The sequence below is a fragment of the Coccinella septempunctata genome, chromosome 1 (genome assembly GCF_907165205.1).
Source record: "Coccinella septempunctata chromosome 1, icCocSept1.1, whole genome shotgun sequence".
Taxonomy (NCBI): Eukaryota; Metazoa; Arthropoda; class Insecta; order Coleoptera; family Coccinellidae; genus Coccinella; species Coccinella septempunctata.
Genome location: NC_058189.1, coordinates 576,438 through 601,317, shown reverse-complemented (window position 1 = coordinate 601,317; position 24,880 = coordinate 576,438). Strand labels below are relative to the sequence as shown.

The following is a 24,880-nucleotide window of genomic DNA, read 5'->3' as shown; positions in this document are numbered from 1 at the left end:
TTCGTCTTTTATGTACTCCCGTGGAAAACGACAAAATCAATATAGCTACCTACCTTGCGAGCGAAGTAGAGCCTTCGTGTAAGAATATAATAACTAGTAACTTTTCCGTTTATCACGGAACCCGGGTCGCATATATTTTAACGTGCATTTATACGTATGGCTCCTGAAATAAAGTATTGGATGCAGTCTGTACACCTCTAAGATATTGAGATATTGAAATTTTTATTGCACCTATATTTAAGGCTATAGAATTTTTCAGTACCTATATGACGCTACCTGTTACGTAGTGGAATATTTTTCAAATCATCTATTCAAACATGTTCTTAAGTGCTAAATCTTATGGAATGGTGTATCAGCCACATGACACATAACATGTTGATTTATACAGGGTGTTTTCAAAGGTGAGACATTTCTTTAAAAAATATAGAAGTCATTAAAATAAGTCGTTTAACCAAAAATTGTCTACCTATATGAAATTATTATTATATATGGCTGGACAATGAATGGTTCAGTACAAAGTTCATCGAATCAGGTGCATCAGGTCACTTTTGAGAGAGTCATAATTGTTGTATCGTGCAATTTAGGGTGAAAAATAAAGTAGAAAATCGAGGAAGTTTCTTGAAAATGCTTATGTTAGTTATGTTGAAAAAGTGCTATGTTGTTTCCCCATTTCATCCCATTTTTACGACAATTGTTGGAATGTTCGAACAAGAAGATTGAGATGCCCATTGTGAAAAAATTCGTGAAAAATTTAGACGAATTTTATTGGTGAGATTTCGAAGTATGTATTATTCTATTTTTTACACTTGTGTCCTAAGTAAGTCTCTTCTGTCAGTTGGTATCGAAATGAGCCATTTAATAAAATCGTGTAAGTTGAAAATAATGAGAATAATTCGGCAATCTTAAGTTTCTATTTTCATTATCACGTAAATATCGAACCAGCCAATATCCTAAACGAAACCACATGGTCGAATCAGGAGATAAGTTTTTCCCACCGCTTTGCGATAATTCAGCTAATAAACTATATAGAGTCGTATTAGGATCTTTTTCAGTAATGATCTTCAATTTTTTTTTTAACTTTGTCATTTTGAAAGTTTTGTATAGGTGATTTTTGGGGAAACGCTTCATTTTGACCAGTTCTACCTTCTGTGGATCTTTTAAAAAGAGTCGTATTCTGCCAAAGTACCCAATTTTTCAAATTTCACAGATACATCTTCAATCAAATCACTCAAATACGGCTTGAAACTTAGTTTCAAGAGCTGGGTTTTATGAATTTTTGGTATTTTTATGGTAAGTAAGGGTCATAATGGGAAAAACTGGAAGATGTGAGTGATATCTTGTGTTCGAAAAAAATTAATCGAATAAATATATTCCCAAATTCATTCCATTCGATAAAACCGTTCTAGAGAACTAAAAGTAATTTTATATTAATAAAATTCACAGGGAATTGGACAATAGTTTATTCTCAAAGTTGTACTTATAACATCGCCGACGTTTCGGCGATGTGAATTTTATTAATATTAAATCAACATGGACATGAACTATGAAGAATAAAAATAATTTTTATTATGGTTTTCCAACACCCCGTATCTTTTGAACCGAGTCGATACGCAAAAAATGGTAAAGGGAAAAAGTGTTTCCTCTGACCTCAAGCATCTATAGGTACGATCAAAATATTTCTACAAGTTAGACTCACCCTGTACCTATAATGCATAATTGAACTTAGATTCGTGGATTAAAAATTAATTTTCGTGAAAATCGTACACTCAGTCGGTTTTAAGTCCAACAAGATTGAAAAATGAAATTAAAAAAAGTTGTAAAAGTATCATCGTTTACTATGAAGGCCCAGCATTCACATGAACATGGATTCAGCAAAAACTCACAAAATAGACCGTTGTCTAGAAACAGACATTGAAAATGTGCTTTTATTACCTGTCATCAGTTCAATGTTTGCTTTCCAACTAGTCAGAGAATGTCACAACATGTATCTTATATCTATATGTGAGGGAAATCGAAAGAAAAAGTTGAAAAAAGAAGTTTCTTTGTTCCGCAAAGACAAATATACAAATGAGCATCATGAGAATTCTCATATACACTCATTTTTCATTAAATCCAAGAACAAGGAACAACGAGAACGTTACTGATGCTAAAAATCCCATGGTAGGGATAATTGAAAAGTTATGGCGAGAAAGTTGTGAATTTACAGTTCTTTGGACGTAATATGAGCCACCCGAAAAAACTTTCGGCTAACGTCGTACACGTAAATCATAATATTATTCCGAAAACTGCGAGGGAACTAATAACCCTCCGGAGTCTATAAAGTGGAAAAACGCAAAGGAAGAGGCACTTGGGGACCGCGCGACTCTAATGAAACATAGGTGTTTGTTGATGCTTTTATAATAATCTCGCATAATTCGGTTTCAGAAATAGTCTGCTCGAAGATACATCCACTTTTTTAAGGATCGATATCAAAGCAGTTCTTTCATCATCAGAAACAGATAAAAATAAGCAATCGAAACTTATTGACGGACTGGGGTTAGTTCAAATACACTGCGCAAAAAAATTAACGCACATTCTGAAAATCTCAATTTTAATGAAAGTTAACTCTACATTGACTTTATAACTTATTTTCTATGTTCTCTCGGGAAGGTTTTGAACGAAACAAGACACATTAAATGGAAGAAAAATTCAGGATTTCACCGAATCTTCTGTGGAAGAAGAGAAATGAACAATTTTCAAAATACTGAAATGCTGATAAGTGATTTAATACTTGGTATTTCCACCCCTTGTGTTAATTACAGCTCGACAATGACGGTTCATACTCAAAATGAGTGATCTTAAAAGGTTCTGATCTAATCCTTCCCAGAGTTCTCCGAGTTGGATTCCTAAGTCATTAAGAGTAGCTAGATGATTTTCGGAACTTCTCAGCCTTCTATTGAGGTTGTCCCAAACCTGCTCAATCGGATTGAGATCTGGACTTCTTGCTGGCCATTCCATTCGAGAGACTTCAACCTCTTCAAGGTACTCCTGAACGATGCGCGCACGATGGGGTCTGGCATTATCGTCCATAAAAATGAAATTTTCACCAATGTATGGGGCAAATGGCACTACACGCTCTTCAAGAATGTTCCTTATATACTTATCAGCATTCATAGCTCCATTATCAACGACCACTAGGTCTGTGCGAGCAGTCAAAGATATTCCACCCCATACCATAATCGATCCTCCCCCGAAACCAGTAGTATTCAGGGAATTGCACTGAGCATATCTTTCATGTGGACGTCTGTATACAAGGGAACGTCGATCAGAATGGTAAAGGCAGAATCTAGACTCATCTGTGAAGAGAACTCTTTCCCAATCGGCCTCTTCCCGATGGATATGCTCTCTCGCAAAATCCAAACACGCCCTTCGATGGGCTGGGGTAAGAGCTGGGCCTTTTGCCGCGACACGAGGCCTCAAATCATATTCTCTGAGGCGATTTCTTATTGTCTGAGTGCTAATTTGCACCTCATGAGTTAGCTCAAGCTGAATTTGAAGGAGGCGAGCGGTTGCAAACCGTTGTCTCAACGAAGAAACTCTCAAGTAACGTTCTTGAATGGCAGTTGTTACCCGTGGTCTATCCTGTCCTGGTCTTCGGACATTCATACCTGTCTCCCTGAATCGCTGCAACATTCTGGACACACTGTTATGGGAAACTCCAAACCTTTCTGCAATTCTTGTGTATGTCCACCATTCTTCTCGCAAAATGAGAGAATGAACGAGGGCAACCAGCCCATCGAATCAAATGTTTTATTCAGTGTATAATGACGAATTGGCGTAATTTCTAGGAATATCAGTCATTAGTATAACCCATATTCACCATTCTCCTAATCCACTTTCCTATCCAATTAATATTCGAAGCTACGTTGACAAGACAAATTTCCAAATGCAATTTAGTGAATTCGGTTAAATTCTATAATTAACGTAGATTCCACGAACACTTCGATATTCAAATCATCCATTCTATAGCCTATCATTATGGCCGTAATTCTGGAAAAACCGTTCTCAGTTCATGAAAAGTTGCGAAAGAAATAAGATACTCTGATCGATTATCAATTACGTTAGCAACCAATCGGAAGTTCGGAGAGTCGAAGGTTCGAAAAGTTTTATTGAACCCTTGAATATATAACGAAAATTGGGAGGTTCGTTCCTGACGATTCGTTCGCGAGAAATGAATTATTCGATATTTTATTTATCCGTTATGAAATAGACCACGGGATATTCCCGCATACGAAAATTGGAACTTTTTGTTCTACATTGCGAATGAATGAATTATTGAATTGTTTTTCTACCATTAAAATCGTTATTCTAATTTTTCTTTTCTTTGGTTCGAATCGAATTTATCAATATGCAACAAGGATTATTACTCCTTATAATCGATTTACTATGCTGGGAATTCCCACGTGAAGTTCCTTAATGGAATAATAATAAGTTAAGTGTTTTGGATAGAGTTGAAATTTCTACTCTATTATTTAAAATCCAAAATGAGTCAATCGAAGCTAAGATTACCATCACCAGATGGCACTATGTTTATACAAGATTTCTTCTACTCGTCATATTCTGGCTGATTGATTTCTCTATCCGTATATTTTAACTGTAGATTCTTAGGGTCAAAACAAACACTTTTTTCCTTTACCATTTTTTCCAAATCGGCCCGGTTTAAAAGATACAGACTATTGAAAAACTCCATCTCATAATCGGTTTTATCGCATGAAATCAATTTCGGATTATACTTTTTCATTTATTTGATTGACCTTTTTCAAACACAAGATATCACCTACGTTTTTCAGTTTTCTCATTATGACCATTCGAAAAACTCATCTCTTGAAACTAAATTGGAGGCTATCGAATGAATATTTGAACGTTTTGTAAAATGAAAGTATTCTTCATGTTTTTTCGTATACTGTAGATACGGGTGACTTGGGACAGTCCTGTAACTTGGGACAGTTACCCACCTTGCAGATTTCTTTGTTTTTTATCATTTATGAGGGAAGGGACAAACTTATAAGATTGTGTAGCGTCTTCTCGGTTAGTTTAACAATTAATTGCTGTTGAGTTTGCCGTGACCAGAGAGTTCGAATTGACATGAAAAATTCACGAATTCAGGAGAATAGAAGCACGTTTTTTTATGGCCTTATTACTTTCTAGAATCCTGTACATGTGTTTCACTTTGTGAATGTGTAATTTTTTTTCTGGATACGTGGAATATTGGGATTTTAGATATGTCATGAAGCAAGGTTGTTACAACTCAAACGGCAACACAGATCTCATTCATTTATTTTGTTGTTTCATAGGGTGATTTGGGATAATGCCGAATAGATACAAGCGGCGCATTGGCAGCAGGAAATATACCGATTTTTCGCAGGATATTATTACTTATTTATTTTCACAAAGAAATCACCAAAGAATGAATGAAATCAAAGTGCCTTTGTTGTTATTTTTTTCACATTGGAGTTGCAATATATTTACTTTCGCTGTAATAGGGGTTTATAATTTAATTTCCTTACCGAATTTCAATCATGTAATCACTACTTCTAATTTTTCAAAACAATACACCGTCCCAAGTCACCTATTTCATTTGAGAGTTGAGAAATCAATAGATTTTAACTTGTGTCCCAAGCCTCCCAAATCGGTCGATGACTTAGGACAAGTATATTTTATTTTTTCTAAATTTATGTCCGAATTCTGAAGCATGGTATATATCCTAATCAATAGTCTGAGTCACTAAGCATATTCGAACCTTTTTTCAGTTAAAAATAGGTCACCGTTTTGAAAATATGACACATTTGTTTTCCAGGGGTGGCACAGTTCATTATGGAAACTTAAAGTGGCTCTATATCTTTTTATCAGGGCCGAATCGAAAAAAAAACTTTTAAGAAGAAAGTGTTTCATTTTATCTCAAGAATCTACTGTTGAAATATTTGTACGAGTTAAAGACTCACTCTGTATAGAAGAGTGGATAAATATCCTCGAAATGGCAGAATTATTCTTGGCCAATGATTTCTCAAGGGTGATCCGAATTCAATGTTCATGCTTTGGTGATTAGAGTCAATATATTGAAAGAATCTGATTTTTTTTGCTCTAAGAAAAGCTTATTTAGTTATCTGCATACCTACAAGAGATCAGTGTTCAAGTATATTCATTTTTGCTTTGACACAGAGTATTAAATTATTCACACATAACATGCAGATGCTTGAAAATGGTTAATGTTGGTTATTCTTTAGGACTAATGGTTGAAGACGCAGCAGCTTCATCTAGGATCACAAATCTGATATTTTCATCTAAACATTTATATTGTGAAAAATTTCGCAAGAAACTAATTCTGGCTGTAATCACATGCTTTTATTTACATATAATTTTGTGTTTTCTCTGTATATTTCACAAAACTCACCTTTGAAAAGCAAACACGGTTGATACTCAAGATACCTGCCTTTTTAATAAACAATAAAATATCCTAGTTATAAATTTTCAAAGTAGCAAAAAATTGTCTACTGAAAATTAGTAACTCGATGGTTTGAGCTAGCTTTAGAGGCTCTTTCTTTTTGGACTTGCTCAAAACCTAAGTCTGAGATGTCTTTATCGACAGCTTCTCACTCCAAGAGGATTTCGATATAAAAATGATCGAAGTGATTTAATATGGAGATTGGACCACGAAACAAATAGGTAGAACATCAAAGGAATTGTAAAAGTAGAATTATACCACCCTAATCTAGATTCCTATACCCACATTGGGAATTTCGTTGATCCCTCTGTAATTTTCAACACTGAAGAAGCTGCAGAGTAGGAATGTATGGAAATTTCTTTCCACCCCATACCACAACAGGCATCAAATGAATGCTTCACGGTTTTGTGAACTGCTCCATCATAGCTGTGAGTTGTGCCTTCAATGGAATTCCATTTAAACAACGCCACATTCATAAGCCCAGCCCTCAATAGAATTCCGTTCGTGTTACAAAGGGTTACCTTATGAATTTTAGCTTTCATATTATCACCTTCACATTGTTGTTGTATTTGCTAATTTAACCTATGCTCCGCAAATTACGGTCTTTTGTTGGAAAAACAAATATTGATCCCAATCAACTGCTAGAGTGGAAAATCGAATTTTCAATCAAGAATTGAAAATTCGGAAGGTATTCTAGAATTATGAGGTTATCCATTTACTGTTATACGTTTGGCTTTTCTGCAGCAGACAGCGAAAAATTATTTTGTTGAAAAGTATGGAGGTTGAGATATGGATATTGGTTCTAATTGCACTACACAATAATTGAAATGGATATTTGAGAGCAAACTTGTTTTTCCACTTGAATTAATTTTTCAGCAATTCTATACAGGTTGGTCAAAATTCGATGTCCACTGAGGGGATCTTGAGAACTATAGGAGCTAGAAGAAAACAGAGCTCCTTTTTGAGAGAAACAAAGAATGGTGAAAACCGTAGCCTCCTACGATTCTTCGTTTCTGAATCATTAACAAAACATTAGATTTCGACGATTTTGAAAAGATCTCATAAGTTTTTTGTCTTTGAAGCTACAGATCTGAATCTGGAACCTTCTACAGGCACTTTTTTAGGTACAATCCACTGACCAGCTCAAAATATTTTTTCATTTCGAATCAAAATATAAAATTTGGTTGTAGCTTCAATACAAATTAAGATATCGTGAAGCGGTTTCCACTAATTGACTTTTCACTAAAATTGAAGCCAGGACTCGACTCAACGTTTTTACCTATCTAGTCCGGAAATAGTAGGAACAGTCAAAATCAAGCCATTTCGGATACCCTGTACATTGGATGTTGAAGAAAAATTTCAATCAGATAAACTATTCTCAAAAAAAATTAATTTCAGAGAAAATATCACCTCTTATTATATCGAAAAAATATACTATAATATACAGTGTTTTCAAAGATGAGGCTTTCTTTTGACAGAAGGTAGAACTTTTCAAAATAAGTCGTTTAACCAAAAATTGTCTGTATAAATATCCAAGATGGCTGAGATACAACCTCTAGAAGTTCGACAAAATTTCATTGAATTTCAAGTACGGGACTGTGGAAGGTGACGGCATCCCATAAACGAAACAAAACACAAACACAGGGCTGGACAATGAAGGTTTCAGTACCAAGTGCATCTGATCAGATGCATCAGGTCACTTTTGAGAGAATCATAATTGTTGTATCGTGCAATTTAGGGTGAAAAACAAAATGTAGAAAATCGAGGAAGTTTCTTGAAAATGCTTATGTTATTTTTGTTGAAAAAGTGCTATGATGTTTCCCCATTTTTACGATGATTGTTGAAATTTTCGAACAAGAAGATTGTGATGCCCATTGAGAAAAAATTCGTGAATAATTTAGACAAATTCAATTGGTGGGATTTTGAAGCATTAGGTACTCTATTTTTTTACATTTGTGTCACTTCTTTCAGTTGGTATCGAAAGGAGCGATTTCATAGAATCGTGTAAGTTACTAAAAAATAATGAGAACAATTCGACAATCCTAAGTTTCCATTTTCATATCGAACGAGCCAATATCCTAAACGAAACCACATGGTCGAATCAGGAGATAAGTTTTTTCCCACTGCTTTGCGATAATTCAGCTAACAAACGGTCTAGGGTCGTATTAGGATCTATTTCAGTTATCATTTTCAATTTTTTTTCAACTTTGTCATTTTGAAAGTTTTGTATAGGTGATTTTTCGTGAAACGCTTAGTTTTGACCAGTTCTACCTTCTGTTGAAAAAAAGCCTCACCTTCAAATACAACCTGTACAATATCATTAGGTATTAAACCCCATACTCAATGATAATATATAGGTACTTGAATCAATTGCTCATCAAAATTTTAGCCCCCTCTTCTGGTCAAATTACCACGAGCCACCACTGGTGTGAAATTATTCTTCTTAAGTGTGATTGTGTCCATCGTGTGAGTCCCAATAAACCCAATAGAAGGATGAAAAAGATTTTTCGTTTCGAAAGATTTCCATTCTCAGAATTTGGTACTAACTTTGAAACTCTAGTTCGAAGAGGTCTAACAGTTCAAATACTTGGGAAGCTTCATAAATACTAGGGCTAACCTTGACACGGAAATACACAACCGTATAAATTCGGCATCACGGGCATTCTGGAAGCTAAAGGTCAGAGTGTTTCAAAATTACGACCTCAATCTGAAGACCAAGACAGCTGTTTACAAAGCAGTGGTCCTCCCAACGCTTCTTTACAGCTTGAACAAAAGCAACAAAGTCATCTAAGACAAATAATGCACATCAGATGGTTCCACAAACTTTCGAATGCAGAAGTCTTGCAACGCGAGAGTCGTACAACAATTTAGACTCAAGTAACGAGGGCCCGACTCAGGCGGCCACATTCTGAGGATGCAAGACACAAGACTTCCCAAAATAGCTCTGTATGGCGAATTCACAGAGGGAGCTCAGAAACCACGAGGACAGTATAAGTGCTTCAAGGATATACTGCATCAATCCCTGAAATCAGTTAATGCCAATCATAACTGCGAACAACTAGCGTTAGACAGATCACAGTGGAGGTCTTTGGTCCACTGTTATAATGGAGACTCGAGAAGAATACAGCGACGGCCAGATCTGGTTGGTGACTATCCATGCCCGAAGTGTGGAAGGATCTGTAGATCAGGGTTGGGTTTCTTCAGTCACAGGAGGGCACACAGTCGCAATTAGCCCTAAGAAATTATAAGTCTGTTCGGATCTGTAAGGATCTGAAAACTTGGAGACGCCCCTAAACTAGTAATCCTGAGTATAACAGTCTTGTGAGACAGAAGACTATTTTGTTCATTCAATTCTTATTAATCCTTAAATTTCAAATATTCCCGAAACTCAAGGCAGGTAACTGGCACTGAAAATTCAAAATATGTTTACCCGTATCCCTGTTTCTGCCTTCACGTAACAAACCGAACCAATATCGACGCTTCCTTTTATTCAAATGTTACGTCAACAGCGTCTCTCCCTTCCCCCATATTCGAATTAAACCCACCGCCTTATTATTCACAATATCGGTTCAGTTCAATCCGAGAATAAAACCAATCTTACCTCTCTTCCCGATCTGTTTTTCCACCGCTTCCATTCTACTAATCCTGGCCTCCAATAATCCACCATGTACTCTTCGGCGTACTCCCTACCCTGCCCGTTGCCATACCTCCCCTGTGTTCTGGTTTCCGTTATTACATGGAGTTTTTCCAGATCGATTTCAAGGTATTCCTTGGCCTCCCTGGAAATTATATTTCTGGGACACCAGGCACCTCCGTTTTTGTTGTTGCGTAGCCTGAAACAGAGAATAAAACCGTAAGTCTACTTTGATGTCGCAAAACAACACTAGAGGACAGTCTGAAGGGTTTCACGAGTTTCGCTGAATTAAGTACGTAAATGGGGGGAATAATGAAGCATGAAATGTGAGATGGAACTTTGCTGGGATTATTATATCCCGAAAAACATTAGAAGTCACTGGAAACGTCTTGCCAGATTTTTTACTTTATATAATTTGGAACATGGTTGGGGGCATTGTTCTCAATGTTGGCTTTGTTCTTGTGATTTTTTGCGGAGCGGTTCTTTTGAAGGCTCAATTTCTGCTAATTGACGTAATGAAGTATTTATTTTTAATTCATTTCAGACAAGAGTCCTTGGGAAATGGGTAAGTAAAGTAGATGTGAGTAATATGCACTAAATACCAAGTTGAAGGATTTCCATGAATTATAAAACGAAATTTGCAATCATGAAAGAATATTCGAGAGGATTAAGATAAGTTCTTCCAAGGTAGTCAAGCAAGTAAAGTGTATATTAAAGTATTGATATTGGATAGGTGAAATATTTCAGGAGTCCTGAAAGATAAAAGGTTTCCTTGAAAAAGAAAGGAAGTTCTACATTTCCAGCTTTATTTCAGCGGCGCAATCTGTTGACCATTTCATTTGAGTACATCGGCCAACACATAGACGTGAAAAAAACTCTGAATTATTCAAGTAACGCTACTATTATTATTCATTATTGAGAAAACAACAAAATATCGTTAGGAAATACATTTTCTCCTAGTTTTATAGCAACGTTACCACATCACGTTGATTTTGGTTTGTTACACGTAACAACTATCCTCTTTGTAACCAAAATTCTACGGAGAAATAACGTTTCAAATTAGTTTCGAAATAACTCTATTGAGATACGAATTCTAGACTCTAAAACAACATTTTTCTTAATTTGTTGTGGTTACTGATTTCGAACAGTTTCATATTCAACGCTTACGCTATGTTTCTTCTATTATTGCTAAGAAGTAGGGGAAATGCGGACAAAATTAAATACAGTTTTGGTTTACATTTATGAATTTTCAATAATCGCATCGCAATAACAATTTCGGTAGTGAGTGCAAACATTGATCCTTTTTTTTCAAGCTTTGTGAGCTAAAAATTGAATTAGACCACAAAACTAAGACATGAAATAACTTTTTTTGCCTTTTAACGAGATCCGTTTTGTCCGTAGTGTAAGGACAAAATGAGATACTGCTATTTAATTGGCCTTGTGGTTTCACCATCGTAACTTTTTTGAGCATTATGTAATGTTTTGGTTTTTCTCTTTCTTGAATGGTCTAACGCAGATTCTTTAGCTTTGTTTTTTTAGAAATAGAAATTTGGGGTTTATGTTAGTCGTTAAGTGCAAAAATTGCAATGTTACCCCCTTTTTACATCTAAATTTTACTATGTTGTTGAGTTCGTCATCAACCGAATCTTAGGCCAATAGCGCTGATAGTAAAAACTTTGGAGAGTAGAGGGTAGGAGATCGCCGTACTAAAAATGTGTCTTCAAAAACGGGGAAAATAGGAGGCGCTGTGATCGCTAAGTTGATCGATAAGGAGTGGGGATTTAAGCGTCAATTTGAAATGAACAGCCTTAATTTTATTTCAGGTTATGTGTCATCGAAGATTTTTCTGATGATTTTTCGGATACGTTTCTTCAAATCTACGATAAATATGAATTTTTTGAATTATATGCAATAAAATACAGTTCATATTATAAAGGGGACTAAGTAATCAGCTTGATTCCGTCATAATAAATGACGAAATCATTTAAATTCAAAAGAAATCACTGATCAGAAAATCGATATCAACATATGTTTATCATTGTTTATTGAAAACAGGATATGTTAGTTGGTTTGACATAATCTTCAAAATTATATACATTTGCAGTGAGGAGTAGAACATATCAAGACAACTAAAGGTAGCAATCTCAGATTTAAGACTAATTAGAGTAGATTCTGTTTCCAATGCTCAGCTGAGAACCATTATGAACCATATATTATGTTATGCCAACAATCGGTTCGATATTCAGCATACAAACTGTTTTAAAAACGCAAAATGATTTAAGATCTATATTAACAGAAACTAAACCTTTGAACGAAAAACAAAAATCGAAAAATTGTATTTACAACATACCCTGTATTTGTGGTAAAACTTATACAGGTGAAACGTCCAGACCTCTAGAAATAAAAAAACGCGAACATAAAAATAATATTAAAAATAGAGAAATTAATCGATCACAAATCGCAGATCATATTTGTTCTGATACGGGAGACCACATGATGGATTGGAACAACACTAAAATTTTAATGACGGAACCAGACCATTACAAACGAAAGATCAAAGAGTCTACGTGTATTCTATTAGATCAAGATAATAATTTGGCAAATTGTTCGGTAGGAATAGATCATATTTGGATCAATTTACTAAAGAAGGAGCTATCATCCGGTAATTTCAAAATTAAATGAATCAACGTTTCTCTGCAGTCTCTATTTCTATGTATTGACAATTAATGTCAAACAAAAGCCACAATTCAGAAGATTTTCGAAAATAGATTTTTCGTCTGATGAAGGAGTCTGATATAGACTCTGAAACGTTACCACATAAAATTATAATTTCAAAGTTATTTATTTTCAGTTCATTGTCAGGCAACAATTTTTTCTAGTTAATTAGCTCCTGACAAATTAGTGCAAGAATTTACGCAGGAGCAAATCGTCGATTTCATTTTTAATTGATTTTGTTTCAGAGATTGGGAGTGAAAACCCTAAAAAGTTTATTAAGAAAATTTTCCAAGAATATCCACTTTTAAACCAAGTAGTTTTATTGGTTAGATATTCATATTCAGAAGAGTCTACTTCTCACTTCTCTTTCGATTTCGTTTATAATAAATCCATCATCTTTTTTTATATCTTCATCGCAAAAGTGCACTTGACACATAAATTGATTCGGAATCGAAAGGTAAAGTTTCATTTCAATTTTCTTTAAAAAATGCACTCTGAAATTTTATCTCTTCTCCTTTTCTTTTCGATGCCAAACCACTCTTACACTAGCGCACGCTTCAACATTTCATCATGGTCATATGTTGTTCTCTTATCAAAAATCGAAAATAATAATATTCTAATCATCTGTCAACACTTAGCCAACTTCAAGTAGTTTAAATCAAAATTTCGCCATCCTGTGATCGCCAGCGCGTCTATTGGCAAAAACATGAACTACTTATTGGTACATATTTTAGGGGACAAATACTCTGTGGTCTCAAAGCAGCGATCGTTCTCCTTCTTTCCTAGTAAAAACTAATCTTTTCGTAATTTCAAATGAGAGCGTACTTATAGCTCTAAGAAGAACTGGAAAAAGATCCTACGTGAACGATGCACAGAGAAGATGCGAAAGCAGCCTTGGAATTATGATTTTCGCGCCCTGTTTATTCGTGGTTCGAAATTCCATTTCCCACAATAAAATGCAGATTTGAAGGGGCAATAACGCCAATTATTGGAAATATTGAACCCCGTCCTCTTCGGCATATCCTATCCGATCGGTCCATATGATTCTCCCTGAGAATTCCGGGTATTTTTGTATATCGAACAGCAGCATCCTTTCATATAATTCTCGTCTAAAATTCAAGTCACTTGACTGCAAAGATAGGGAAGTGGTGAATTTATATTCATGCCGTCGCTTCGCATTCAATATTCCCTGTATTGACGAAAAGAAACGCTCGAAGCACCCTCCGCGTGAGTGATGGATTAGTTTGGATACAGGAAGAATGTGGCGCCCATTTGTGATGTAATACTCGTTCTGAATTATTTGTCGCGGCACTTCGGGCCCATTTTACATCATTGTACACACTGGTGAAGGGATATTCAACTGATAAGGAGTCCTTCGTGTTCAACTTACCGAGTGGTATATTAGTTTTCCGCAGATCGTTAGGAAATTTTGACAGTCCAGACAAAATTTCGCAAAGGAAAAGTAAAGGTCTCCCAGCTGTTAGGAAATATTCATTTCCTTACTGTAAGGGAATGATATTTCCTTACAGATTAGTTTTCTACATAAATGATCGAAAACACGTTGATTCTAAGGAATTAAAATCTCGATGCACTGCAGAATACATTTTGAAATCAGTTTGTAATATTTTCATGTATTTGAGTGTTAACTGCGCAAAAAAATTAACGCACATTATGGAAATCTCAAATTTATTCTACATATGTATTGGCTCCATTCTAAAATCAGTTGTTCTCGATCAATTCTAGTGATCAATAGTTTTTCTTTCGTTTGATTTTCTACACTCGATCGCTATGCAACGCGAAACACGCAATTTGACCCAAGAGGAATGTGCCCAAACGGTAGTTTTGCGAGAAGAAGTGTGGACATACACAAGAATTGCAGAACGGTTTGGAGTTTCCCATACAAGTGTGTCCATAATGTTGCAGCGATACAGGGAGACAGGTATGAATGTGCGAAGACCAGGACAGGGTAGACCACGGGTAACAACTGCCATTCAGGAACGTTACTTCGGAGTTTCTTCGTTGAGACAACGGTTTGCAACCGCTCCCCTCCTTCAAATTCAGCTTGAGCAAACTCATGAGGTGCAAATTAGCACTCAGACAACAAGAAATCGCCTCAGAGAATATGATTTAAGGCCTCGTGTCGCGGCAAGAGGCCCAGCTCTTACCCCAGCCCATCGAAGGGCGCGTTTGGATTTTGCGAGAGAGCAATGTTATTTTGATTTACCCTATGCACATTGTTGAGTCCCAAAGGATTAATAAAATTATTGTATTCTATTCTATTTTTTTCATATCCATGGGGAAGAGGCCGATTGGGAAAGAGTTCTCTTCACAGATGAGTCTAGATTCTACCTCTACCATCGTGATCGACGTTCCCTTGTATACAGACGTCCATATGAAAGATATGCTCAGTGCAATTTCCTGAATACTAGTGGTTTCGGGGGAGGATCGATTATGGTATGGAATATCTTTGACTGCTCGCACAGACCTAGTGGTCGTTGATAATGGAGCTATGAATGCTGATAAGTATATAAGAAACATTCTTGAAGAGCATGTAGTGCCATTTGCCCCATACATTGGTGAAAATTTCATTTTTATGGACGATAATGCCAGACCCCATCGTGCGCGCATCGTTCAGGAGTACCTTGAAGAGGTTGAAGTCTCTCGAATGGAATGGCCAGCAAGAAGTCCAGATCTCAATCCGATTGAGCAGGTTTGGGACAACCTCAATAGAAGGCTGAGAAGTTCAGAAAATCATCCAGCTACTCTTAATGACTTAGAAATCCAACTCGGAGAAATCTGGGAAGGATTAGATCAGAACATTTTAAGATCACTCATTTTGAGTATGAACCGTCGTTGCCGAGATGTAATTAACGCAAGGGGTGGAAATACCAAGTATTAAATCACTTATCAGCATTTCAGTATTCTGAAAATTGTTCATTTCTTTTCTTACACATAAGATTCGGTGAAATCCTGAATTTTTCTTCCATTTAATGTGTCTTGTTTCGTTCGAAACCTTCCCGAGAGAACATAAAAAATAAGTTATAAATACAATGTAGAGTTAACTTTCATTAAATTTGAAATTTTCAGAATGTCCGTTAATTTTTTTGCGCAGTGTATATGTTGTCAGTGAACTTGTGAATTGTTTTCAATTGAAAAAATTTTCTGTAAATTCCTTCTTTCATATTTCCATTTCCATCAAGTGAATAGTGACTCAACTATTCCAAAAATCCGTCAATTTCGTACAAATTCTGCGAAACGGTCGTTAAGAACTCACGCATCATCGAGAAAACTTCCCCGCCAGCTTCTCCCAGAAATTTCACGGGGATTTTACTCTCTAGTAATGGCAGCAGCGCCGAAACTTTGAACATAGGTTCTGTTGAAACTGAAAGTTTGCTACTGAAAGCTATAATCTCACTTCGTTTCCATGAACATGACTTGTTCCTGACCTTTTGATTAGTTGAATGGTCCTTTCATGAAAAGTTTCAGATTGTTCTTCCCAAATTAGTTAACAAAACAGTTAGAATATGGAGTACATTCCCTTGTCGAGGGGTTGAGTGAATGTGCAAAATGAGTTTGGGATGTTGATGTTAACCTGGTTAAGAAAATCTGGTTGAGTTCAACTGATTCGTTTCGGATGCAAAATGATTTATGATAATATTCTCAAATCTCGAACTAGTCAGTTCAATAGAGGCTGCAATCAGTTGATTCATCAATACACTGAATGAAATCTCAGTTTTTAGATGGCCTTTCTCAAATAGAGAAGAAAAGAAATATTCATCCATACACTCAATCATACACTGCGAAAAAAAATTAACGCACATTCTGAAAGTCTCATTTTTAATGAAAGTTAACTCTACATTGACTTTATAACTTATTTTTTATGTTCTCTCGGGTTTTGAACGAAACAAGACACATTAAATGGAAGAAAAATTCAGGATTTCACCGAATCTTATGTGAAAGAAGAGAAATGAACAATTTTCGAAATACTGAAATGCTGATAAGTGATTTAATACTTGGTATTTTCACCCCTTGCGTTAATTACAGCTCGGCAACGACGGTTCATACTCAGAATGAGTGATCTTAAAATGTTCCTGTATAATCCTTCCCAGATTTCTCCGAGTTGGATTCCTAAGTCATTAAGAGTAGCTGGATGATTTTCTGAACTTCTCAGCCTTCTATTGAGGTTGTCCGCAACCTGCTCAATCGGATTGAGATCTGGAATTCTTGCTGGCCGTTTCATTCGGGAGACTTTAACCTCTTCAAGGTACTCCTGAACGATGCGCGCACGATGGGGTCTGGCATTATCGTCCATAAAAATGAAATTTTCACCAATGTATGGGGCAAATGGCACTACATGCTCTTCAAGAATGTTCCTTATATACTTATCAGCATTCATAGCTCCATTATCAACGACCACTAGGTCTGTGCGAGCAGTCAAAGATATTCCACCCCATACCATAATCGATTCTCCCCCGAAACCAGTAGTATTCAGGAAATTGCACTGAGCATATCTTTCATGTGGACGTCTGTATACAAGGGAACGTCGATCACAATGGTAGAGGCAGAATCTAGACTCATCTGTGAAGAGAACTCTTTCCCAATCGGCCTCTTCCCAATGAATATGCTCTCTTGCAAAATCCAAACGCGCCTTTCGATGGGCTGGGGTAAGAGCTAAGCCTCTTGCCGCGACACGAGGCCTTAAATCATATTCTCTGAGGCGATTTCTTATTGTCTGAGTGCTAATTTGCATGAGTTTGCTCAAGCTGAATTTGAAGGAGGCGAGCGGTTGCAAACCGTTGTCTCAACGAAGAAACTCTCAAGTAACGTTCTTGAAAGGCAGTTGTTACCCGTGGTCTACCCTGTCCTGGTTTTCGGACATTCATACCTGTCTCCCTGAATCGCTGCAACATTCTGGACACACTTGTATGGGAAACTCCAAACCTTTCTGCAATTCTTGTGTATGTCCACCCTTCTTCTCGCAAAACTACCGCTTGAGCACATTCCTCTTGGGTCAAATTGCGTGTTTCGCGTTGCATAGCGATCGAGTGTAGAAAATCAAACGAAAGAAAAACTATTGATCATTAGAATTGATCGAGAACAACTCATTTTAGAATGGAGCCAATACATGCAAAATCTGATAATATCATCTTTTCTTATTCCTGCTGGGAAAAAACATCTGTATTGAAGAAAACCGTTGAAAGTGGATAACATATGCATGCATAATTCTGATAAAAATAGTTATCTTTGAGAACACCTTCAGTTGTAGAATAAATTTGAGATTTCCATAATGTGCGTTAATTTTTTTGCGCAATGTATCTGGATAACTTGAGAATATAAATCGGGATCTTCTTCAGTATTTTATATCTATTTGTCGAAAATTGATCACGATAGTTACTGTGTATTCCTTTTTGGACTTTTCTTGACTTTTATTTTTTTGTTTCGACAATAAAACGACTTTGGAAATTTCGATAGTTCAGGTAAATCTCCCTTTGATTCTTATTGCTTCTTTCAAAGTCAATGTTAATTTCAATAATTTCTTATTGAATTTCTCAGAGTTCCAAAGATTTTATTGATAAAAAAACATCTTTTTCGTCTACCTCAAAAAAAAATTATATTTTGCGCACTAATTTCTGAACGAATAGTCGGCTATTTTTCGTCCGCAGACACTTTTCCGTCCGTAAACACTTTTCGTCCGCCGTCGTCACTATAATGGTACATGAATGCCTGTGAAGAGATCTTCTACTTCCTATGATTTCTCTAAGATGTTCATACATCAGTGATTTCCCAAATGCAAACCGCATCATAGTGATGTGTTCCTGTCAAAATAAGGCCACAAACTCAACTTACAACTCAGAAAAGAACCCCTCGCATCAACATCAAAGACATTCCGTGAATAATTCGATTCCATCCATCCATTTCAATTAACCCCAATTTTCCCATTCTCATCACATCTCCATGAAATATGGTGTGAATTTAAATTGCTATAATAAATTACTTAAGGCGGATAAATCAAATCTAAGTTGCGGGCTGAAAGATTGCCGGGGGATTTGTAAACGCTGTCAACGGAGAGTGAGGGCACAAACAGCTTTTAATTCCCCCACATTCATAAGTCGATCAATCAAGCGTCTACGCCTTGATGATGCGAATCTTCTTGTTTTTGTTTCTGACGATTGAATTTTTTGACGCATTTTAATGGCAGCGTCGATTGGCAATGAATGTAAGCAATGGTTGTTTAAACGAGCATTTGTATTCAACATTACCTAAAATGAATTTATTTTTCGTGAATGAATTGATGTAGCAGAGACTTGATGAAAAAATACATAAATGAACTAAAAAAACTGAAGAAGGATTTTTACTAAAGAAGAAATTTTTTGACTGTTTGGTTCAATTCTTAGTACACTGCGCAAAAAAATTGATGCGCATTCTGAAAATTTCAATTTTGATGAAAGTTAATTCTACTACATTGACTTTATAACTTATTTTTTATTTTCTCTCGGGAAGGTTTTGAACGAAACAAGACACATTTTTCAAAATACTGAAATGCTGATAAGTGATTTAATACTTGGTATTTCCACCCCTTGCGTTAATTACAGCTCGGCAACGACGGTTCATACTCAAAATGAGTGATCTTAAAATGTTATGATCTAATCCTTCCCAGATTTCTCCGACTTGGATTCCTAAGTCATTAAGAGTGGCTGGATGATTTTCTGAACTTCTCAGCCTTCTATTGAGGTTGTCCCAAACCTGCTCAATCGGATTGAGATCTGGACTTCTTGCTGGCCATACCATTCGAGAGACTTCAACCTCTTCAAGGTACTCCTGAACGATGCGCGCACGACGGGGTCTGGCATTATCGTCCATAAAAATGAAATTTTCACCAATGTATGGGGCAAATGGCACTACATGCTCTTCAAGAATGTTCCTTATATACTTATCAGCATTCGTAGCTCCATTATCAACGACCAACGAGCAGTCAAAGATATTCCACCCCATACCATAATCGATCCTCCCCCGAAACCAGAAGTATTCAGGAAATTGCACTGAGCATATCTTTCATGTGGACGTCTGTATACAAGGGAACTTCGATCACAATGGTAGAGGTAGAATCTAGACTCATCTGTGAAGAGAACTCTTTCTCAATCGGCCTCTTCCCAATGGATATGCTTTCTCGCAAAATCCAAACGCGCCCTTCGATGGGCTGGGGTAAGAGCTGGGCCTCTTGCCGCGACACGAGGCCTTAAATCATATTCTCCGAGGCGATTTCTTATTGTCTGAGTGCTAATTTGCAACTCATGAGTTTGCTCAAGCTGAATTTGAAGGAGGCGAGCGGTTGCAAACCGTTGTCTCAACGAAGAAACTCTCAAGTAACGTTCTTGAATGGCAGTTTTTACCCGTGGTCTACCCTGTCCTGGTCTTCGGACATTCATACCTGTCTCCCTGAATCGCTGCAACATTCTGGACACACTTGTATGGGAAACTCCAAACCTTTCTGCAATTCTTTTGTATGTCCACCCTTCTTCTCGCAAAACTACCGCTTGGCCACATTCCTCTTGGGTCAAATGGCGTGTTTCGCGTTGCATAGCGATCGAATGTAGAAAATCAAACGAAAGAAAAACTATGATCTTTAGAATTGATCGAGAACAACTGATTTTAGAATGGAGCCAATACATTCAAAATCTGATAATATCATCTTTTTTTATTCCTGCTGGGAAAAAACATCTGTATTGAAGAAAACCGTTGAAAGTGGATAACATATGCGTGCATAATTCTGATAAAAATAATTATCATTGAGAACACCTTCAGTTGTAGAATAAATTTGAGATTTCCGTAATGTGCGTTAATTTTTTTGCGCAGTGTATTATCACAATAGTTTCTTCAGGTGAATGAGTGTTATGAATTATCTGATGAACGAGTTGGCGAGTTACTGTAGATACAAGAATTTATTTTCTGAATTTTTATGCTTAGGGCGTGAATAGATTTCATGTAGAACCCATGAAAATACGTATAGTATAGAATAGTATAGTCTGATGACTTTGCAAACAATAGCTTGAGATAATGTTGAACATATATATTTTAACAAATAATTTTTTACTGTACCATTTTTTCGATTCACCCTAGATGTGGCGATTCCAAACAACAACAACCTACTAGATAGACATAAAGAAAATATTTAGAAATACAAAAACCTCGAGGAACGAACCTGGAGACAATGGAAGTTGAGAGACTTAAAGCTACTCAATGAAAACAGAATCCCTAAGCATAAAATGCTCAATGGTAAGTTATAACTCCATTGTTCAATATGAGATGACTGTTGATGACTACCAAAAAAGCAAATAACTCAAAACAGTATACACATGTTATCCATGAGTGGAAAAAGATGATGTCAAGTGGTGGAAGATTGCAATCTTCAAAAAAACCTGAAAGAGTTGTATCATCCACTAAACGTATATTGCAGTTCAGAAAACACTTTGGTCCAGTAGACATCTCTTGTCTACAAGTACTCAAAATTAACTAGGCCTTCTCTGACCAAAATGTTAAAAGTTAAGTGCAGTCTCGGCAAAAATCAGAAACGTCTATGGCATCAATACATATTCCGCTTCCTCCCCTCAACACGCGTGACCTAATCTCGACATGAATTTCCTTCTGTCATCCCGAATTCATCTAATTAAAGGACTACATGAATAATACTCTACAAATTAATGGTAATGCAGGGTGTAGAAGGTGAAAGAAAAGGGCAACGGGGATATGAATAGGAATGGAGTCGTACGCCGCCGTGCTGCTGCGTAAGTTTGGGGTTGACGATGTTCTCCCTGAGCTAATGTTGTGAATATGCAATGAGAGTGGCAGAGACAAGCTTTTGATCATGGAACAGAGAGTGAAAACAGTGTTCCTAAGTAGGAACTTCGTAATGAGATTGCTGATTCGAGTCCGACTCTAATAGAAAACACAAATTTTTGACTAGATTCTGCCAACTTCCCTCTCGAGTGACATAATGGGCTTGCTGCCAAGATGGTAGAGAGATTGAAGAGGATTCTTTCATGTAGAATATTATCAACATTCAATCAATTTATTCACTTTATATATATATAAACAGAGTGAGTCCTTGACTCGTACAAATATTGCAACAGTAGATTCTTGAGGTGAAAAGAAACACTTTTGTCCTTAACCATTTTTTTCGAGTCGGTTCGGTATAAAAGATACATGCTGTTGAAAAACCATAAAAAATGTAATTTTCTGTTTACTTACAAACGCTTTTATCGATTGGAATGAATTTCGGAATATAGTTTTTCATTTATTTGATGACTATTTTTTCAACACAAGATATATTCCACGTCTTTTCCCTTGATTTCTTTGGCAATAATTCTAATAAAGCAATAGTCACTGCCTTAACAAGCTCTGGAGGAGTCCCAGAAATGGAAAATTCGTTCATTTTACACCTGTTTTCTTTTCGAAAACATCAGCAATTAAATTTATATGCGTCAAATTTGACAATTCAACATTAATACGTTTCCATAGTAACACGACCAATGTCATCACGAATTTCAAAGCTCCATTTATTTATGAATTAAACAATTCACGATTTAAACGATTTGCTGAAAAATAGTCTGTTTACCTCGTAGGAAAAGCCACATTCTTGGACTCTGTGTTGCTAATTGTCTAGGACTGTTAGGCTTTTCCTACCTGTTAAACAATGTACCTACTATTCAATCAAAAAATGGTTATCTAACGTTTTGCAATGTCTCTGGCGATCGTTGATGATTCCGTAAAATCTCGCAGACTGATTTATTGTCCCAATTTTTAACCTAAATGATATATCGTGTCAGTGAAGTTGTTGTTTTCAATTGGAGAAATTTTCTGTAAATTCCTTACAAGCGCTTTTATCGATTGGAATGAATTTTGGAATATAGTTTTTCATTTATTTGATGACTATTTTTTCAACCCAAGATATCATCCACGACTTCCAGTTTTCTCATTATGACCATTAAGTACCATAAAAATACCAAAAATTCAAAGAACCCAACTCTTGAAACTAAGTTGGGAGCTATCTAACTAATATTTGAACGTTTTGTGAAATAAAAGTATTCTTCATATTTTCTCATAGAATAATTTGATGTTCAATAATCAAAAAGTATCTGTGGATTTTGAAAAATTCGGTACTACTGTGTGAGATGTTTAGTATCACAGATTTAGATAGTTCTTCTGGAGGTTATTTTGTTTCTCTAGGATCAGCACAGCTCATTATGAAAACTTTAAATGGCTATATCTTTTTATCAGGGCCAAATCGGAAAAAATGATATCGGAAAAAAGTGTTTCTTTTAGCCCCAAGAAATACTGTTGACATATTTGTACGAGTCCAAGGTGATTTCAAAGGCGAGGCTTTTCTTTCGACTGAAGGTGGAATTCATCAAAAAACTCGTTTAAGCAAAAATTTTTTGTATAAAATATCCAAGATGGCTGAGATACAACCCCTAGAAGTTTGACAGAATAATTTCATCGAATTCTAAGTACGGGACTGTGGAAGATGACTCCGGCATCGCAAAAACAAAACAAAAGATAAACATATGACAATGAATGGTTCGGTACCAAGTTCATCTGATTAGTTGCATCAGGTCTCTTTTGGAAGGATCATAATTATTGTATCGTGCAATTTAGGATGGAAAGGAATGCAGAAAATTGAGGCAGTTTCTTGAAAGTGCTTGTGTTAGTTATGTTGAAAAAGTGCTATGTTGTTTCCCCATTTCATCCCATTTTTACGACGATTGTTGGAATGTTCGAAAAAGAGGATCGTTATGGCAATTGTGAAAAAGTTTGTGAATAATTCAGAAGAATTTTATAGGTGAAATTTTGAAGTATTATTCTATTTTTTTGCACTTGCGTCCTCAGTCTGATTCTGTCAGTTGGTATCGAAACAAGCCATTTCATGAAATCGTGTGAGTTACTGAAAAATAATGAAAAAAATTCGTCAATCCTGAGTTTCCATTTTCATAACCACGTAAATATCGAACGAGCCAATGTCCTAAACGAAACCACATGGTCAATCAGGAAATAAGTTTTTTTTTGCGATAATTTAGCTAACTAACGGTCTAGAGTCCTATAAGGATCTATGTCAGCAACCATTTTCAATTTTTTTTTCAACTTTGTCATTTTGAAAGTTTTTTATAGGTGAATTTTGGTGAAACGCTTCATTTTGATCAGTTCTACCTTTTGTTGGAAAAAAAGCTTCACCTTCAAATACACCCTGTTTATTCTTGTGGTACAGAGCATTACAATTTTTAACAGCGAATTATTATTATATAAGAAATATGATATAGGCATCACGGCACTGTTTTGTCTTTATTTACCTTGTATACAGGGTGTCCCAAGTTCGAGTGCCTATAAGACGTCTGATAGGCACTCGAACTTTGCTAAAAAATCGGCCTTGGAAATTTTTCAGATCAATTCAGAAATACCCTGTATGATGACTCATAAAATATTCTGACAACTCTTTGTCTAAAGTCTAAGGTAATTTACTTGTACTTACACTGTATCAACCTTATAGATGACTATGAAAAAATACGGTTGATCATGAATTCAATGTCTCAATTGTCAAATTTTGAAAGAATGAGCCATTAATTCGTCAGATTCACTAATTGGATGAATTTTGCTGGGTTGGCCATTTTTGAAAAGATGCGTATCACTCGATCTATACTCCCCATTGCAAAACCTGGGCGAGAAGCTTTGGACTCCAGGTATCAGTTGAAACATGAAACGAACAAAATCAATTTTTAAGAGAAAAAATAACATGTTCCAAAGGTTCCAGAAAAATCTGGAGTGGCACTATTTCATTCTGATTGGGTGAATTCAACTTCCCTTGAATTACTCTCTCCATAAGAAAAGTATGATACCTTTATCTCAGCGATATTTTCAGTTGCAACTGTTACCACCTAATATACTCAGAACAATGCTTTTGAAACTCCGAAAGGAAATTACGCTGCTCATATATTCGGTCCTATTCAAGCCATTCCAGCAAATCAACAGGATAGCTTTAGGCGTCTCAAAATCTGTATTAA

General features: G+C 36.1%; 1 protein-coding gene across 6 annotated transcripts in view; it reads right to left on the bottom strand.

Moving 5' to 3' along the window:
- The window catches only part of LOC123316792 (discoidin domain-containing receptor 2-like), a 321,074-nt gene that overhangs the window by 105,047 nt on the left and 191,147 nt on the right, over positions 1-24,880 (bottom strand). For all 6 annotated transcript variants that reach the window (XM_044903031.1, XM_044903047.1, XM_044903023.1 and 3 more), the window contains one exon: positions 10,083-10,314. In XM_044903031.1, the coding sequence (XP_044758966.1) occupies positions 10,083-10,314 (232 nt within the window). The remainder of the gene's footprint in view (positions 1-10,082; positions 10,315-24,880) is intronic.